This window comes from Chiroxiphia lanceolata, chromosome 3 (assembly GCF_009829145.1).
Source record: "Chiroxiphia lanceolata isolate bChiLan1 chromosome 3, bChiLan1.pri, whole genome shotgun sequence".
Lineage (NCBI taxonomy): Eukaryota > Metazoa > Chordata > Aves > Passeriformes > Pipridae > Chiroxiphia > Chiroxiphia lanceolata.
This window is the reverse complement of record NC_045639.1, coordinates 6428754-6447146: the sequence shown is the minus strand read 5'-3', so window position 1 is coordinate 6447146 and position 18393 is coordinate 6428754. Positions and strand designations below refer to the sequence as shown.

Here is an 18393-nt window from a genome sequence, read left to right as displayed (position 1 = left end):
AAGCATAACAACCCCAAGCAAAAAAGCCTAAGCCAATTCATAAACTGATTTCACCACAACCAGAAAGCACCCAAAATTCCATTTCTGAATGTTAGATCATCCTCCATTTCACCAGACTAAGTCCACATTTGCAGTTCATGCCAGGACTGGAGAAAAATTAGACCCAATTATAATTGCTAAATTATATATTTAGCAAGACTATGTAAGATAATGTTGTTTAACAGAAGCAAAAATAGAATTAATTAAAAAGAAAAAAAATTAAAGCAAAAGCAATATTTCTAGCAAGAGGAATGTTGCATTTGGTCCAGGAATTTAAAAAATAATCCCTAGATCCAGGAGACCATGCTGGGAAAGAGAAAGCCTACTTGGTTTGCACAGATCTAAAGTGTTTGTCCACTTTTCCTAAGGCCCTGGATCCTGAAACTATGTCCTTCCCACATTCCCACAAACAAGTCCTTCCATAGAGTTCCAGGGGCCTGAGCTCACAGTTGAATCCTTTCTTACAGAGAAGTGAGATGCTTTACCATCTCCTGCTCAAATAATCAAGGCTTGCCCACCTTGATTCCTCCTCCCACTAAACAAACAAACAGGAAAATAAATTCATGAGCAATAAGTCCAGCGAGGATGGCAACGCCGCTGATAAATCCGGTCCCCCTTCCAAGGCAGGAACAGGTAATGATACACTTCAGTTTTCAATTTGATCGAAGCACAGGAGTGAGCTTTTCACTCCACATCTTGGCTAAAAAAAGGAACATGTCCTAGCTTAGCTCCATCATGCCTGCACCAGCAAATTGACTTAATTGTCAGCAGGGAATTATGAAATCTGAAGTGACTCCAGCAGTGCTCTGGGGAGATTCCCGAGGCATGGTGTCTATAGCAGAGACACCAAAGAGCCATCCAGCTCACTGGCACCCCCGGGCACAGCACAACAGCCCTGGCTCTCTGAAAGAGGCCAACAAGGAACAGGAACAAAACCTGGCTTTCCTGGATGATCAGCACTGGCCCAAATAGAAACAAGTTTAAATACCAAAAGCACAGGCTGGAGGCTGGGATTTGAGACACTGATTTGTAGTCGTGAGGCTACACCCAGGAACAGCTCATGGGGGCCTTGCTAAGGAGAAGTTTTTGATTCTCCTCTTACATCCTTCTCCCCAAGGATAAGGGTGGAAAGGGAGGCTACAGCCATCACAAGCTGCTCTACTGGGTGTTTGCACTAGAGGACAGGAGAGGAAGGCAGGCAGAGATATTGCTAAGCTGTAATTTCTGGCTCAAATCCTGGTTTCAGCCTGATGATGCCAGCATGATGGAAGAGGAGAAGCCAGATGTAACTCAACCCCTGGGACACAGGCACTAAAAAGAAAAGTAGGAAACCAAAACCTTCTGCTGTGTCTTTGATAAGAGTTATAGAGAAAAGAACTCCCACCTGCAAACACCCCTTGTCCTGTCTGTCAGGGGATTCACCTGGAATTTAAGAAACAGTTTTTACTTTAATCTAATCTATTACTGGTGTCGGGGACTAGTCTGAACTAGAGCTGCAGCCTCTGAAGCTGTAAACTCCTGACCTAAAGAGCCTTTGGGCTCTAAGCCCTGCCAAAACTCCAAGTTTGGGCCTCCTAAGCAGGTTCTTTTTTACCAGAAAGGAGGGGGAAGGTAGAGAAATCACTCTTTGCGGTGGAACAGCCCTAATACTGATCACTCTGCTCCCTGAAATGCTGCTTTTGTCATCTAGTACTGGGGGAGAAAAGAAAAAAAAAAGAAAGAAACTATAATTAGTTGAACCATGGCCAAGGCTGGAACTGCTGGTTGGCAAAACTCTGCTGGGACACGAGGCAAAAATCGTCTGGCCTCCAGCACTCGGAGATTCCTTCATCCAAGGAATCAAAGGAAGACCTTGTCCTGGTCCACCCTTCCTCTAGGGTAGATTCAGTTGGGGTTTTTTTTAAGGCAATGGACAACTTGAAATGAAAATTGTTTCAGAACTTTACAAATAAGATCTTGTGAATAAGTTCTGGATTTCTGTTAGTTTCTCTCATATGGTTCAGTGAACTCTGCAAGTAAAATGCACAATTATTCACTGACTGGCTATTCTGGAAATCATTCTAAAATTTGATTTTAATTTCAGAAAGAGTAATACCAGGACTCAGATCTGCAGAAATTCAGAACTAGTCAATAGTGACCTGGACCACATTGCTCAGCATAATCACTTCAAAGGGGACTAAAACTAACAGGATAAAAAGAGAGAGTTCCTCCGAAACAGCCTATACACCATAAATTCTTAATAATGTAAAGGGAATGGGCTGCCAGTTACTATTATCTGGCATATCAAGTCACTGGGAAGACTTACATTCCTCTATAACCTGGTTTCAGAGAGTTGAAAGCAATAGCACCTTTCTTAAATAAAAAGTTATTTCACATGACACAAGAGTACCATTCCCTTGAAAAAGCAATATGGTTCACACTTTAAATTTAAAAAGCATTTCTAACATAGATTTGCAATGCAAAACATTCTAAATACAAATCAAGTGTAGCTGACAGAACCATCTTTTTGAGGCAGCCTACAACTAGGCACACCAGATATTAACTATTTCTATTTATTACTCTACAGAAACCAGCTTTAAAGCATAAAATGAAGGTGCTACAGAGACATATTTAAGTGATTCACGTTGCACACCAGATTGAAGTTACTGCAGCACAGACATGCAAGTGATAAAAGAGAGAAAGAGCAATAATCCTAAAAAGTTTGCCAAATCAGTGTCTTTCCCACAAAATTCAACTACTCAGACACAATAGGCAATAAAAGCCCCAGGCACCAAGGCAGTGGTGAAACCATCTGAGAACAAGGGTCATTCCAACATCACTCCTACAAGAGCCAAAGCTTTGCTTTATGAGGCTAGGGGAAAAGCTGCAGAGCTCCAAAAACTTCTCTGTAAGCAGGATAGCAGTATTAGGGACAGGGCACCCAAAGGAAGAAGGAATACAACCCCCCATGTCCCCTCCTGGCCATTCACAATCCAGGTAAGAGATACTAAAAGGAGCCTCGAATGTTCCTGTCGCCTCAAAGTGAATGGGATGCACGGGAGCAGCAGGAGCTCCTCATGCCAGGGCTGTGAGGAAAGCACAGGGCCTTGCAACATCTTCACTGCTGGAATTAAAACAATTCCCAGACACATCCAGAGCACTCTGAGCAATGGTATGTAAACATACAAGTGACTGTTCCTTGCACATGATGCAAACACCACTTGCCATTGTGCCCGGATTAACAAGCAAATGCCGCTTTCACAAGCCTTCCCCCCTGCTTTGATGTATATTTAGCTGCCATTGCTAATTTTTATGACTGTGACAGCAGATCACACAAAGGGGGTTGGAGCCCAGATTTCTAAAGCCAAGCCCTACTCTTAATGTTAATTTCCAAGTGAGAGGCATTCTGAATTCCTAAAGAAAGCAACTTGTGGTTTTGCCACAGAAATGTTTTCCTTTTGTCAAAAAAGTCAGTTGCTAACAGCCATGGGTCAAAATAAAACCTAAACTGCATTTCACGGTCCATAATTATTTATGTAACAAGTAATGGAAACTGTATTTCAAGGGACTACATTTCTCAAAAAGCTTTCCTAAAACCCACAGCAAATGGCAAAGCACTAGGCAAAACTGAAATCCTAAAAAAGGGTGGAAGACACAGCATCAGTCTTCTACTCAGCAGCTAAAAGAATCAAGGAAAAGCAATTCCTCCTGCCCCAGGAGAAGGTAGGGGAGACAGACAGGGTCAAGCAGGGTCAGCCAGCTACTCAACAGCATTTTTGAACATCAACTCTCACCACCATTTTGGTGAGTATTTATCCCATTTTCTGCATCTAGTGAGTTAGGTAAGATAAACCTAAAGCTACCTTGCTCCAACCAAAGGAGATCTTCCCCTGTTCAATACTTAACTGCATATATTTAACAGGATTAAAACACATGGAAACACTGATTCCCTTGCTGACCTTATTGTACTACTTACAGTGACTGAGATCATGATGATCCAACATCTGAACAAATCCAGGACAACCCAATGTGTTCATGGTTACAACACAAAGCCAGGAAAGAGCAAATGTACATCTGGACAGAGGAGTATGAGGGGCAATATTAACACTACAGGGATAATCTCGGCCTATCAACTGATCTCTCACTGCCAGGATTCTCTTAGTATCGCAGAGAGAGGAGACTTCAAATAATTTCTTGAACTGGCTTAGGTTTTTTAAAAAGTGAAAGCTTGAAAAAACCCACAATGTTGCATGTCTGTCTTGACTGAGAGCACACTGTTGCAACTATCGGCTTAGAAAAGCCCCAGTCCTTTAGATAATCCCCCACAAGTCCTGATTAAAAGTGGATTTAATATTATGAAACGAAGCATAATTGTTCAAGGCGACCTTGGGCGGTTTCTTACACCATGAGCACACTCAGGACGACAGCTGCACTGTCAAATGCATGATAAGACAGGCTGATAGCAAGGTCCTTCCCAAATATTTCCCTCTCTGAAGTAAAACAGATGCTCCCAGCTCTTCCAGACCACGCCTGTCTCCTGCTCTATTTCAAACACACGGAATGAAATGGAGTCGGCATTTAATAAGCGCGGGCTGTATCGACAGCCCCTCCAACGAGCACGCCCGGAATACACGCATTTTGTTTCCTCTGCTTAAGCCATTACTGATTTTATGTCCAGGAAAATTAAGGTGTACGGGCCAAAAAAGTGACTCCACGATAACAGGGGCACTATTGCCACCTGCTGTCAGAAAGCACTCTTGTCATCCCACACCAACTCGCACTTCCCGGCTGAGGGAAGTTAGACTTCTAAGAAATCCAACTTTGCAGGTGTTTTGCCTTTATGCTGCTGGTTTTCTCTAGAAAGGGTAGACTCAAAAAAGGTCCAGGGCAACCATGGCATGAAGGATCAATAATCACATTGGCTTCAGACATTGTAAACGGATTCAACAATAAACGCACAAAGAAATAAGGAGAACATATTGGCCCAGGTAAAACAGTGTTCTGAAAGCATCAATGCTGAAAATAGGCTGGCAAATAAATACAGGTATCATAGACCTTCATGTTAGATTAGACTACAAAAATGTCTACCTTGCCATTTCACATCAGATTTGTACAAACAGACTATGCTGAATCCTGTCAGAGGAGAGAACTGGCCATTAACTTTGAGCCAGGCTATTTCCTAGAATCACAGAATGGTCTGTATTGGAAAGGACCTTCAAATATCAATTAGTTCAACCCCTCCCACCATGGGCAGGGACACCTTCCACTAGACCAGGTTGCTCAGAGTCCCATCCAACCCGACCTTGAATAATTCCAAGGATAGGTTATTCACAACTTCTCTAGGCAATTGAATATTAGATACTTAATGTTCCTGCACACTCATCTCATTCCACTCAGACTTCTACAGCAGCATGGAACAACAGGAAAAGCCTAAAAGCTTTGCTCTGAACCTCAACATGCGGTGTGTCTGGTGACTCAGCCCACAATCTGTTAGTTTAAGGGGCCTTTCAAGTGCACTGTTCCAGTGGAAAGTATATTTTCTTCTCTACTGCTTTTTTTATGGCTTCTCAGTAAGTCACTGAACGCTCACATCCCACTGCTTGAAATCATCACTTGATTATCATTAACATGAAGTGCCTCTCTGTCTGCAGTGCCTGCCCATATGGCAGGCTGATGGGCAGAGCTCTCCTGGAGGCAATGCAAGGTTTAGGTCTCCATTCCACCACCCACACTCCCAGCTCCTGGCACCACACCTGATGTGGCAGGTTGGCATCCAGTACCATGTCCGAGGCTCACGGCCCTCCAGAAGCCATCCCTGTGAGCTGCCCAGCATGGCTGTGAGCACAGCGGTGATCACAGTACCAAAAACGTTTCACCACAACTCATTTCCCCCACCCAAAGCACCCCAGAACAAGGAACAAAGTTCATTCCTGCCATATATCTGCAGCCCTGCCAAGCTTTTCTCCTTTTTTAATCCTTAGGTTTTGAGTTATATTAATTACACCTGAGATACTTTCAAAGTGCATTGCAACCATCCTTTATGCAGTGCAGTTCTGAGTGAGCCTCCTCAGCCTTAAGCCTTGGCCACATCCTTGGAGCAAATGGCGTTTGACTGAGGCAGCAGCTCCAGTAATCCACAACTAAATTAAACCACACCTCTGGCTGCACTTCTCTTCCCTTTCATTCCCTTGATCACTGTCACTGTACACAGATTTTTAGTTTTTCATCCAAATGAGTATTACACTATAGGGAAGAACAGCACTGAAATGAAATTAGGCCAAAAGCAGAGGGCAGGTTTAACCACATCTACAGCTCACCAGCCACGCTTAAAGCACTTCCCACAGAAAGCAGCAATAAACTCACTCACTCACAGATGTCATGACTGAGAATGACCGATTCCCTCAACTATTAACATTGACTTTCCTGATGAATAAGTCAGGACTATATTTAAATTAGTCTGGGGCTTTACACACAAGTGTAATTGCACCAACTGTAAATTAACTTGAGAAACCTTTGATTAACACCACAGTCTGCTCGCAGTAAAGATGAAAACCAAATTAACAACAATTTGTTAGCAATATTGGTTCTATTCCTAGAGGAAATTACAACAGTGTAAGTTATATAGGCAGATGCCAGATGACTCCATACATGAGATTTCAATACAAGTTTTCAGTTTCTCTGCCTGTAAACTGGAAATAAAACATTTAAAATACCTTTACAAAACATGCCACTGGACAGCAAATTCACTAAGAAGCTCCCAAGCATAAGTAACCATTTATGCAGAAAAGAACAAAAACCCCACAAAAATCAATGTTAATAGATGCAAACATCCCATGTCAAAATCCCATAAGCAACTTAAGGGCAGATTTTACATTTTGTTCATTCCGCTTTCAAGAGCGGGAACATTTAAGTTAAGGGACTTATTTTTATAGTGAATTTTTGAATAGCAATTTCAAATGAGCTCCAGAGTAGGAACTAGTGGTCGCTGTAAAATAATAATGTGGAGAATAAGTATATACCCAGTGCTAGGTCAGGCTCAGCAACCGACTCAAATACCTTCATAATATTCAGACAGGCCACTTCTGAAGTAATTTCTACTCCAGAAGCCATAAGATGAAAATTCCGTGTGATAAATTAAGTTGCCAAATGAAATGGATTAGCAATCAGTGAAATTGCCTGATGTCAGATCTGTTCCAGATTAGAATCCATCCTTTTTCCCCACCTGTTCATTAAGCAGCAAGTTCAAGGCAACGGTGGTGACTGATTGCGCATTAACAAGCTGTTTGTGTGGAAAGGCAGAGTTCAGCCACTATCTGCACCTACACACTCCTATAAGTAATTCCCTGATAATATATTCAGCTCCCAGTATCAATACACAGCACTTCTACCCTGACATGTAATTTTGGACGTGAGAAAAATGGGATGCCTCATAAACAATCAGATTATAACTCAAGGTCAAGGCCGGGGAAAGAAGAGTCAGGAAGAAAATCTGTTGCTATCTCCAATTAGGAAAAGTGGATAAGGATATTGCTATGACACTAAAATACTGAAACACAGTTGTGAAATCAGAAGCCTGAGGGAGGAAAGGCATATTTCATTAGGAAAGGTGGGACTTAAAATGAAAAGGGCTATTTCATCCTCTAAGTCGAGTCATGCAGAGGAGACTCACTGCACAGAGGGAGGTGGTTTCCTGTAGAGGAAACATCTTCTTGAGGAGTGTGAGTTTCTAAACTAAATGCCAGCATTGGACTGGAAAAGGGACATAAAAAGCTGTCTACTTATCTTCTTCACTAAACCTTTTTGCTACTTAAGATTTTATTTCCCATTTGTTTTCTCATATGGAAAAGATACTCCCTTTAAACAGTGAAACCCTCTCCCCAAATTTGGGAGTATTAGAGATGATCCCAGCACTCAAGTACAGTTTACAAGGAGCCATTCAGCTGCTGTAACTGTAGCAACCCTCTAACTGCAAACTTAGAAGCAATGCTACAGACTTCTCACCAGAGAGAGCTCATTGACTACAACTGATCATCCTCCCTTTGTCCAAAGATTAAAGGTTTCTGTTCTCAGTATCAAACTTTTGTACAGATATCCAAGAATATTTTTCAAAGCTAAGAAGAAATGTCATTTCTTCTAGTGTTCTGCAAGTCATCCTCCTCCTCCTAATCAAATAAAAACAAGGAGAACCCTTTTCAGCCCCTCACCTAATCCATCTTGCCCCTGGTAAAAACTCCCTCACAAGCATATCAGTACATGTCTCCTTATCTCAGAACTGGGCATAAGATTTATTAACAAGCAGGAAGTGAATGAATACCTGAGGTCAGCGGTGAAAAACTGCTGCTTAAGGTATATCAAGTACACAGACATCCACGTCATACCCACCTGAAAATTCCACTCCTTCAAATGGTCACTGTATAGGATATAAATAGCAATGTGGTTTTCCCTATATTTATTAAAAATGCAGAGGAAATTTACTCTTTACCTCTTAGTTGATGCTATAAATATTGCACAACCTATTTTTCAAACCTTACTGATGTTTTTACTGCTTATTTTTATATCTGGGATTGTCAAAGGGACTAAATGACCCCTCTCTCCCTCTCCTAAGCACAGACACACCCTCTGAGCTCAGTTCCCACAAGTTATTTGGAAGTTGGCTTATTGTGGTTATCTGGCTTCCAGGTGCTTGAAGCATTTCTGGTATCAGGATGAAGTAACATCCAAGAATATTTAATTTGTTAAAAAGCCCAGTTATCACGGATTTATGCAGGAAGCACATGCCTTTAAGAGAGCCTGTTCCCATTCTTAGAGTGTAATAATGACAGAGCAGAAGAGGATATGGGAGTAAAAATAAGATTTTTGTTCAAATCTTACCTGAATCCTCAAAAAAAGCGCGAAGGACATGACATAACAAGATACCTTAGGAAAACATCAACTTAAACTAATACCTGTCTGCAATGCAATCAGCAGCAAGGAAGTTCTAGGAAGCCATTCTGGAAGGAAAAGAGATTTACAGGGGTAGATAATTTACACTGATATTAGCAAAGTGGCACATCAGCTGCTTTTTTCAGCTCCCTTCTCCCTCACGCTGCTTCTCAGATCTTCACTCTGATCCTGAATGATTTCCAAGCAGCTGTTTTGATGTGGTTCTTTTGACAACGAACAAAGACACAAACTTTCTTCTACTGTTTCCTTAGTTGCTCTCTTTTAGCATAAAATATATATAAAATATTTTTGGGAAGTAAGTACCATTCAGTATGTCTGTTAAAAGTCTAGGAGAAAAGGGGATCTTTTTGTAGCAGAGTTCATCAGTAATATACTGATATTTAGCTACATAAGATCATGATTTATATCTCATTTCCTCCTCACAGGCAGCTATTTGAGAACATACATTTTTTTGGCAATACATTCGTATCCAAATCTGGAGACAATCTGAACCACCTGGAACCCCCCTTCCACAGCTCCAAAATGTTCAAGATTATTCCCTTAATTTCAGGCATGTTTAGTTGTTCACATAAGTCAACGTAAACATTCCAACTGTAAGTCTCTTCCTGTGGCCTTAATTTGGATATGACTTGCTGTATCTTAAACTATTTATTACAGAAGACAGAATTTCTAAGTTCAGAGAGAAAGTCTCAAAAGGGTCTCTTCCTTCCTTTCTTCCTAACCCAGGGCTTGAAACAGGTAGGAGGGAATCAGTCATTAACATGTGGGGTAGTCAAAAAGCATTAAATACAAAAAGAACCTGCACAGGTTTACCTCCAAAACTCCACTTCCTATTCCATGTTCGGGGGGCTGCATTTTATTGAACTTAGTCACAGTATCAGCTTCTGTGTGTTTCTGCTTTATCTCTGAGGCTTGGATAACTTCCATTGCAGAAGGGAAAACAATGGGGTTGAGAAACACAGGTTTAGATAAAATCTAAGAGATGCTCCAATTTCATTGAAACTGTTTGATTTAAAAGGAATCCCAGTGCAGCAAGTGGATGTTTGGACAAATAACATGGATCTTGAACTAAAACACCCTCCTCATGTAGCTTTTCCAGCTGTCCTCCACAGTTTAAAAGGTTTAACAGAAAAAAATGTAACACTGAAACCAGGAGCAAATCAAAGGCTTACACTTAAAATTTAATTCCTTCTTTGACATACAGAGAGCATTTGATTTTTTTCCAAGGCAACTGTAGGTTAGTGTTTTAATCTAAACTTATTACCAACTCATAGTAGTTAATATTAAGCACTTAAGGAAATATAAAAGAAGATTACAAGAGAGAGTTAGAAGAATCTCAAAAATCCACCCATATCAAGGCCCTGCCCTGGGACTGCTGCTCCATGTCAGCCTGATACACCAAAGCATCACTGTATAAATAAGGTCCTTTCAATAAGTGTCTCTGCCAAAATCTAATCTGAATCTCTCATTGAGCCCAAATCCAATTTAAAGAAGACAACAGTAGAAACAACTTCTTTTTTGCCAAAAGCCTTCTAGATACTTTCAGAGTGTCATGTCCCTCTTCAGGTTTTTCAGTCTCAGTTTGTGCTGTTTTGAGCAGTCTTTAAACCTTTTCTCAAAACTGCACATTTAAGAGGCATTGTTTTGATTCTATTTTTTATTTCTACTCAGAGATGCATTTCTCATCAGGATGGCAAGCAAGTTTACAGGCAGATAACGTCATTGGCAGTCTGGGATATTTCAAGCAAAAGGAATAAAACTCCTTTAAATAAAGAAAAGCAAAGTACTCCTATTCCAAAGCTTATCTGCAACCAGCTCCAGCCTGTAATTCAAGGGAGGCCTGTGAGCAAAGAGAAGCTAAATACAAATGGAGAGAAGTGTGCTAATATTGACTTGCTGGAAAGCAATAAAGTAAGGAAGTCAGGGAGGGCACTACTGGAAAATCATCTTAAAAAAAGAACTAGGAAAAAATTAAAATAGTAAAGCTTTCAAGGCCTTGCCAATACAGAGAGGAGATCACATTACATGGATGCTACCGTGGTGTTTGTAATTTAGGAAGGCTTTTGTGCGTCAGCAAGCTAGATTAATGAAGAACTTTTATGTGGGAATACTTGCACTTTGAAAGAACTAAGGATTCTACCTGTGCTTCCCAAAACCCACCAGCAGATCTCCACTGCTCAAGTGGGGAGTCACACAGAGAGAAACAACATCCGACAACCCAAGAGTCTCTTCACAAACCTCTACACTGTGTGAGCAAACATTCCTGTGCTCTTTACAGACATGAGCCAGTACCTCCACAAACAAAGCTTTTTACAAACATATCTATTCTTGCCAATACAGCCTTGGGAATCTCTGCACTTTACTGCATCACAGAGAAGATACTGGAACATTTCCTGCCAACAAATGAATCCCACCAAAAATTAGTTCTTGAAAAATTCATCAATGCCACACAAATACTAGGTGGGAAAAACATTTCCAGCCTCAGGACACAACAACCACATTCTTTTTGGGGTGGGGAGTGCAGCCAAAGGTCACAGAAGGTTTCCAAGGGGAAACCTTCCCACAGACTTTCCAAAAAAAAACCCAAATCAGCTTACTATAACCTCATACACAAATCAACTAATTGCAGAGGCATTTCCCTCCTTTTGTCACAAGATGCTACACACAGTTCTCCACCTCAGCTGCCCACATGGTGACAGTCACTGAGCAAGAAGAGGTACTAAAACAGTTACAACTCTGGAGGTCAGGACCAAAAACTTGAAAAACAGAATCTCCCAACACGAAAGCAACTACACAAACCACATAAAACAAAATCAGATTTCATGTCACCTTGTTGTTAAGGTTTTCACCTTACCTAGCCCACAAATGGCTTGATTTATAAAAGCAGACTGGAATGTACTGCACCAGCTTGGTAAGAAAATTGAGCCCTCTACAATATGAAGTGTGAAGTCCCAGCTACAAGTGAAGTCAAAAGATGGATATAATAAAATTTTTCATGGTGACCACGCTATTAAAGTTTCACAATAATCCCTGTCACAGTAAAGGCACACAGGATGAACAGATGCAACATAAAGGAATCAGGGGAAGAGGTCTATTTTCCAACAGATTTCCACAGGACACATCAGTTTCAGGCAACTTTTCAGAGTTCTGTCTTGTAGTGTGGAGCTATAAAGGATGTTCAAGCCATGACAATGCAAAATATTTCACCACCTACCAGCATTAACGATGGCATCAACCTCCAGCAGTGTAATGTCACCTCTATAAAGAGAAACTTTCTCACTCAGACTTTTCTTCCCCTGCATGTCTTCTTTAGTGTTTTCACCTACAAACAAAGAAAGCAGTAAAATCAGGTTACAAACGTGGGTCTGAGATCATTATTTACAAGCTCCAAGCAGGCAGCAGTCCAGTCACATATTGCTGTCACACTGCAGCAGCTTCCAGTTTCACCTCGAGAGGGCACCGATAACCCACAGAGAGAGCAGCACTGCCCTAAAAATCACTCTGCTTGCCTGTTGTTTCCAAATACAAAATAGTAGGAAGCACTGAATCCTTGCCTGCATACCATTTGATTACAAAACCGTATAAACAAGCATTTTCTGAAGCAAGATCCATCAAATTTTATTTGGTAATCACAAGGGAGCAAATTGCAACAACAAACTGAGGAATTAGTTAACATAACCCTCCTACTAGAGCAAAAATTTCTCCAAATGAGTACAAAAATATACAAGCACGTCGTTTGCCAACAGCCCCAAAATTCAGAATGACTCCTGTAGACAGCCAGGAGAAGAAAAGCCTGAAAAAAAACCACCATCAAATTTAAAACTTGAAGCTTTGTCACCTTAAATTGCTCAACTGGAAGGAGGCAGGCGGTGAAGACAACATACATCAGCTTTCAACAGACTTGTTAATAAATAACGTTACAATTAACAACTAAGGTCTGTTATTCTGGTAAACTCTTTAATTTTTGCATCACCAAATCATTTGCACCCTACTCAGTCTATTGAGTAGTTCAGTTACCTCCAACCCTTTTACAAATGCATTGCCCAAAGTTTCACCAAGTCTTGCACTGTTAGACATGCACATCATCAGCAACAAAATGAGGAGGGAAGATTATTAAATTGAGTATTCTTAACATTCCTTTCAGCAAAATTCTCAAGAGGCTCGAGTTCATCTACTGGTCAGAAACAGAACTCATTTGCTAAAGTGACAATTAAAGTGGGAAGCAGTCTCAAATCTTCAGAACAAATAAATTTTGTTTGTAAGCAAAGAGTCCTCAATACTTAGTGAGAAGGTAGAAACAGTCCAAATAAATTTGCCTCTTTAGTCTTACCCTAAATTCCCATGAATTTGAGAATAACTGCTCAAATCTGCCGGTACTGCAACCCACATCCCTGCCCTGGCACAGCCCCTCCTTGCTGAGCTCCTGGGGCTCGGACCCATTCCCAGTGGCGAGAGAGGAGCTGAGACAGCCACGTGCTCAGACCTTCTGGGCTCACCTTGGCATTCCCAGCCCTCTGACAGACAGGAAACAGCCTTGTGACAACACAGTGCATTTGGTGTCACCCCCCTCTCCCCGCCCCGTGCTCCCAGTGATGCCATCACCCTCACATTCCACCCTCTCGTTCCATTTCCCAGCACTCTGAGCTCAGCTGAGGGTGCCTGTGGGGGATCGCAGCAGCACCGTGATGCTCCGCACGGGGCTCTCCCTGCTCCTGGGGCTCTCCCTGCTCCAGGGGCTCTGTGCAGCATCGCCCCTCCCCGGTACCCCTGGCGCTGGCAGCCGTCCCATCAGGGTCTCGGCCGGGCTGGATGTGCCTGCCCAGGCCCTGCAGCAGCCGGGCGCTGGCGCTGGCACAGGCAGTGCCGGCCTGTGGCCCCTGAAGGTGCTCGGCTGTGGCTGCTTGGCCCTGTCCCTGCTGGTGGCCGTGCTTTGGCTTGGATGCCGCCTCTGGAGAAAAGCCAGGAGGCCACGGAGAGAGGTGAGCGATGGGGTCAGGCAGCTGCGATGGTGCCAGGACACACCACGGCCTGGGGCTGCGATGTGTAGGGTGAGGACTGACAGCCCCTGTGGAGAGCAAAGCCTGGGCAGGCACCAAGGGCCCTCTGCCTCTGCCCCAGCCCTGCAGCCAAGGCCAGAGGTAGAGCTGGGCTCAGCCTCCTTCCTCCCAGGAGGAACCAAGGACGGGCTGAGCCACAAGGGCCACAAGACAGAGCCTGCCTGTGACCTGCTCCAGGCATCCTGCTGCCGGGGGCAGCCCAGCCAGGCCCCAGCTCCCCCAGAGCCCAAGCCCAGCCAGAGGGCTCTCAGCCCCCTCAGGCCCCTCTGCCCCTTCCATCGTGCTCCCTGCCCTGTGTCTCCCAGGAGAAGGGCTGGACACCCTCAGCGTGGCCAAGGACCTGCTGCCTGGTGGAAGGTTCCCACCTCAGCGACGAGGGGATCGGCCGGCAGAGGGAAAACCCCGTGTCCCTCGGGAACTACCTGAGGCACCTGCGCCGCCGCTGCCTGCTCCAGGACATGCTCCAGAGGGGAGGGAACAAGAAAGACTTGGATGAAGAGGCAGCACTTTTCTCTGATTGAGGAAAGAACACCTGATGGGCAAATGGAGCAATATACTGCAAGATTTCTAATCCAGCCTTTTTTATTATTAAAATTATTTATGAAACAAGACAGGTCTTATTGTTTTAAGTTTAGTCTTGCTAACAAGTTGACTGTAACTCCTATGAGAAAGTCAAGTCAGTGGTCACTAAATCATCTTTGCATCCACATACACAAAGGATAGAGTTGATCCTGGTACATCCTTTCTAAAAATGTATGTTTTGTTTCAGCTGTTTTTGAAGACACACAGAGTGGAAACACTATAAATGCTCCAGCTTCTCCTCTTTCCCCCTCTGCCTCAGCCTCAGGAATATATTAAAGTCGAAATTCTCCACCAGAAACAGTTGATCATTCATGTCCCATTCACACTTTTTCCCTCTAGATCCACCCATCATATTCTATCCCTTTGCCTACGCAACCCAATTTCATTTAGCTCTTCCTCCTAAGTCACCCTTTGGCCCCAACATCTGAGTCCACAGAGCCACAGCTTGAAGTAGGACGAGGTTGATTAGCTGAGCTCTTCACACCAAATACAGCAAATAAGCAGTCCTTGCCCTCAGCTTTACTTACAGCTCCTTCCAGCTCACACCAAAGGAAAAGGGCCTTTATGACTCACACGTGGGTAGAAAAACGCATTAGATTTAGGCAACAAAACCTGTGCTCGAATAGAAAACGTGTTAAGTTCTTCCAAACTAAGAGGAAAAAAGGACTGTCAGAACATCTCACTAGAGGGAGCCCCCAGCTAGGACATGAACATGCTCAGCTGGTGGAATGGACAAGGATGGCACAAACCTACAGCATCGGAAAATCAGCCCTGAAACTCAGTCACTGCTCAAATAGTCGAGGTTTTAAAGTCTAGTATAAAGTATCTTAATTTTTGAAATTGAGGTCTCAGGCATCCAATTACAGGAATCCCTGCCGCAATACCAAACAGCTTACAACCAGAGGGAGGAGAAAAACCTACAGCTGGAAGAGTTTCTGTTATAAAAGCCCCTTATATTTGCATTTTAAAACTACTTGTTAATGAAAGCAGAGCACACACATAGTCAAAATAGGTACCAAAGCCCCATAGTATAAATACCTATGGCAAAATAAAACGAGAAAAAGAAAGAACAAGTGAAAAGGATCGATGGCAGCAAGGCTCAAAGGCTCACACTGTTATAATAAAAGTCTGTTAAACAATTCAGATGACTTAATTTTTCCCCCCTCTACTTCATAAAAACAAGTAACAGGCTGAATCGCAAGAAAAAAAAGCTGAAAATGGGAGAGTTTCATCATTTCTAGTCAGCTTTAGAATTCACAGCTGAAGGAAATAAATTAATTTGAAGTTCAAAAAAGTCTGCCCACTCTCTCATCACTACTATGACAGTTACTAGTAGGGATGTGTATCCACAAACAAGGAAGGCTATTCTAACAGGATCTGGAAAGAACGCTGGAAAAAGAACCTGAGCAAGGGATAAGAGTCACAATGTGATTCCCAGACGAGAGCCAGCCCTTCCACTCCTGAGAGAATCCTCAGCAAACACCAGACTGGGACACTGCTCCACTTTTCTTGGGTTACTTAAAAAAAACAAAGGAGTTAACCAAGCTTTAGGAGTGCATCTGACCACAGGGGAATGTGCAGCAACAACTCTGCTATACACTCTGTGCCTTTTCCCTTCAGTGTCTTTTTTTTTTTTTTTAATTTAAAGCTTTGTTTTCACAGGTGTCCTGTACAGATTAAAAATGACAAGCTATTATCTATTACTAACCTCCCATCTAACACAGCTTTCTATTCCATTTGTTTCTGCACAGGCTTAAGAAATTTTAGAAAAGACAGATTGTAAGACCTGTTCTATTCCATGTCTGCTTCCACTCCTACTAAGCGTGGATGATTGTACAGGAAAGGCAATTGCTTATCTAAATCAAGATAAGCATTATTTCCATATGTTCCATCACCAGGGGGAAAGCATTCACAGATGCACTGTAGTACTTCAGATTTGTAGTACAGATTTGCTCTATCACTTCTTGGACTTAAACGAGATCAGAACCTGAGCACAAGGAGGAAACATCTGTTGCAGACAAATCACTTCCTACCCAGCCAAAAACGCAGCACAACATGCAAGTCAAAGGCACTTGATGATGAACACCAACACCTTCTCTCTGGCTGCACACTCTGCCAATATGGTGTGTTTCTGCTAATTACAAAGTGGCGTAATTGGATTAGCCCAGGACTACAGCCAAGTACCAAACTCCAGAGGCAAACAGACACCACGAACCACAGAACGGATGAGGTTGGGTGGCAACTCCGGAGATTGTCATGTCCAACCTCCCCACTCAAAGCAGAGTCACCCAGAGCAAGTCACCCAAGACCCAGTCCCAGACAAATTTTGAATATCTTCAAAGACAGAGACTCCACAGCCTTTCCAAGCAACCTGTTCCAGTGTTCAGCCACCCTCACACTAAGTGTGTGGTTTTGTTTCTAATGCTCAGAGAGAATTTCCTCTTCCAACTTGTGCCTCCTGCCCTGTCCCCGTGCAGCACTGAGAAGAGTTTGGAGCCATCTCCCTTACACCCTCCACTCTATGTTTATAAACACTGATCAGATCCCATGGGGGATGACTTTTCTTCAGGCTAAATCTGACCATCTTCCAGGTCAGGAGGTCATTGTGTCTCCCATTCAAGGTTTTTCAGGAAGTATGAAATATCCCCCATCTGAGGAACAAGGGGCTACAACACACCCCTCTACAACTCCTGCAAAAAGCCCAGAACTCACTCACTTGGGCCAAGTTCAATGTAGTGATGTGGCCACCAGCAGCCCTCAAACAGGGCTGGAAGTATGAGCAGTGACATTTTAGCCCCATGTTTGCATGGGAATCACTGAAGACATTTACACATCACAGAGAGAAAGAGTGGGGTACCAGGAGAACTGATCAAAGCAGCCAGTCAGACTGAACAACCCACACAGTGCTCATGCAAAATGCAATTTTCTTGTGTTACCAAGGTCTTACCTAGTCTTTACAGCGTTATGTTGCAACCTTTCCCTCAGTCTATCCCACATGGCTCTCTATATCCCCAAAACACAAAGTTGAGAGGCAAGAAAACCCTTTTAGTCTGGGAGAAGAGGAAATAGAAAGGAGGAGTTTGCCTTTTTTCTAAAGTTTTTGTAAACCACGGGGAAGACTTGGTATGGAATGCAAAAGTACCAAGACCCAAGTCTGAGAAAGGAGTAACAACAAATGAGAACAAGAACAGGAACACATTCTCAGTTCTAATTTGTGAGGCAACCTGCTCTGCAGGGACATGCAATTGTCAACTCATAAATCAAAGTCTTCTCACTTCAGCAGCATGCACAGTGACAGCAGAGACAAGACACAAGTAGGCTGAGGCCCTTGGGTATTTGTGTGTTTACTTGGAGAGTCAGTATCCAGCTGCTGTGGTTGCTTCTGCTGGCTTGGGATTTCATGATTTAGGGTCCATAGGAATGGCTGCAGGTTTAGCTGTGACCCAGAAGGAGCTGTGCTTTGTGTACTTGAAGGCACTCATTCAATCACTGTCTTGTTCGGTCGGTTCTTTACATGAACCTTCAGAGGGCTTCCAGACTTTGCAATGATATATTGGGATAAAAACGCTGGTGGATGCTGCATTTGCTAAGTTCTTACTCAAGTCTGATTATCAGTGCCTCACTGCCCGTGTTACCAAGAATTTCAATACATAGATGCTTCTTCCCAAATAGCAGCCTGAGTTACACAGTATATGGCCAGCCAAGGTCTGCACTAAGACTCAGTTCCTACTTTATAACCTCCTTCTACTACTGAGAGTTTGTGATTAACACTGGAAGCCCAAAAACAGAGAGA

The 18393-nt window shown here is 42.9% G+C and overlaps 1 protein-coding gene across 3 annotated transcripts in view; it reads right to left on the bottom strand.

Moving 5' to 3' along the window:
- The window catches only part of MACROD2 (mono-ADP ribosylhydrolase 2), an 848490-nt gene that overhangs the window by 816237 nt on the left and 13860 nt on the right, over positions 1-18393 (bottom strand). For all 3 annotated transcript variants that reach the window (XM_032684589.1, XM_032684588.1, XM_032684590.1), the window contains exon 3: positions 12176-12283. In XM_032684589.1, the coding sequence (XP_032540480.1) occupies positions 12176-12283 (108 nt within the window). The remainder of the gene's footprint in view (positions 1-12175; positions 12284-18393) is intronic.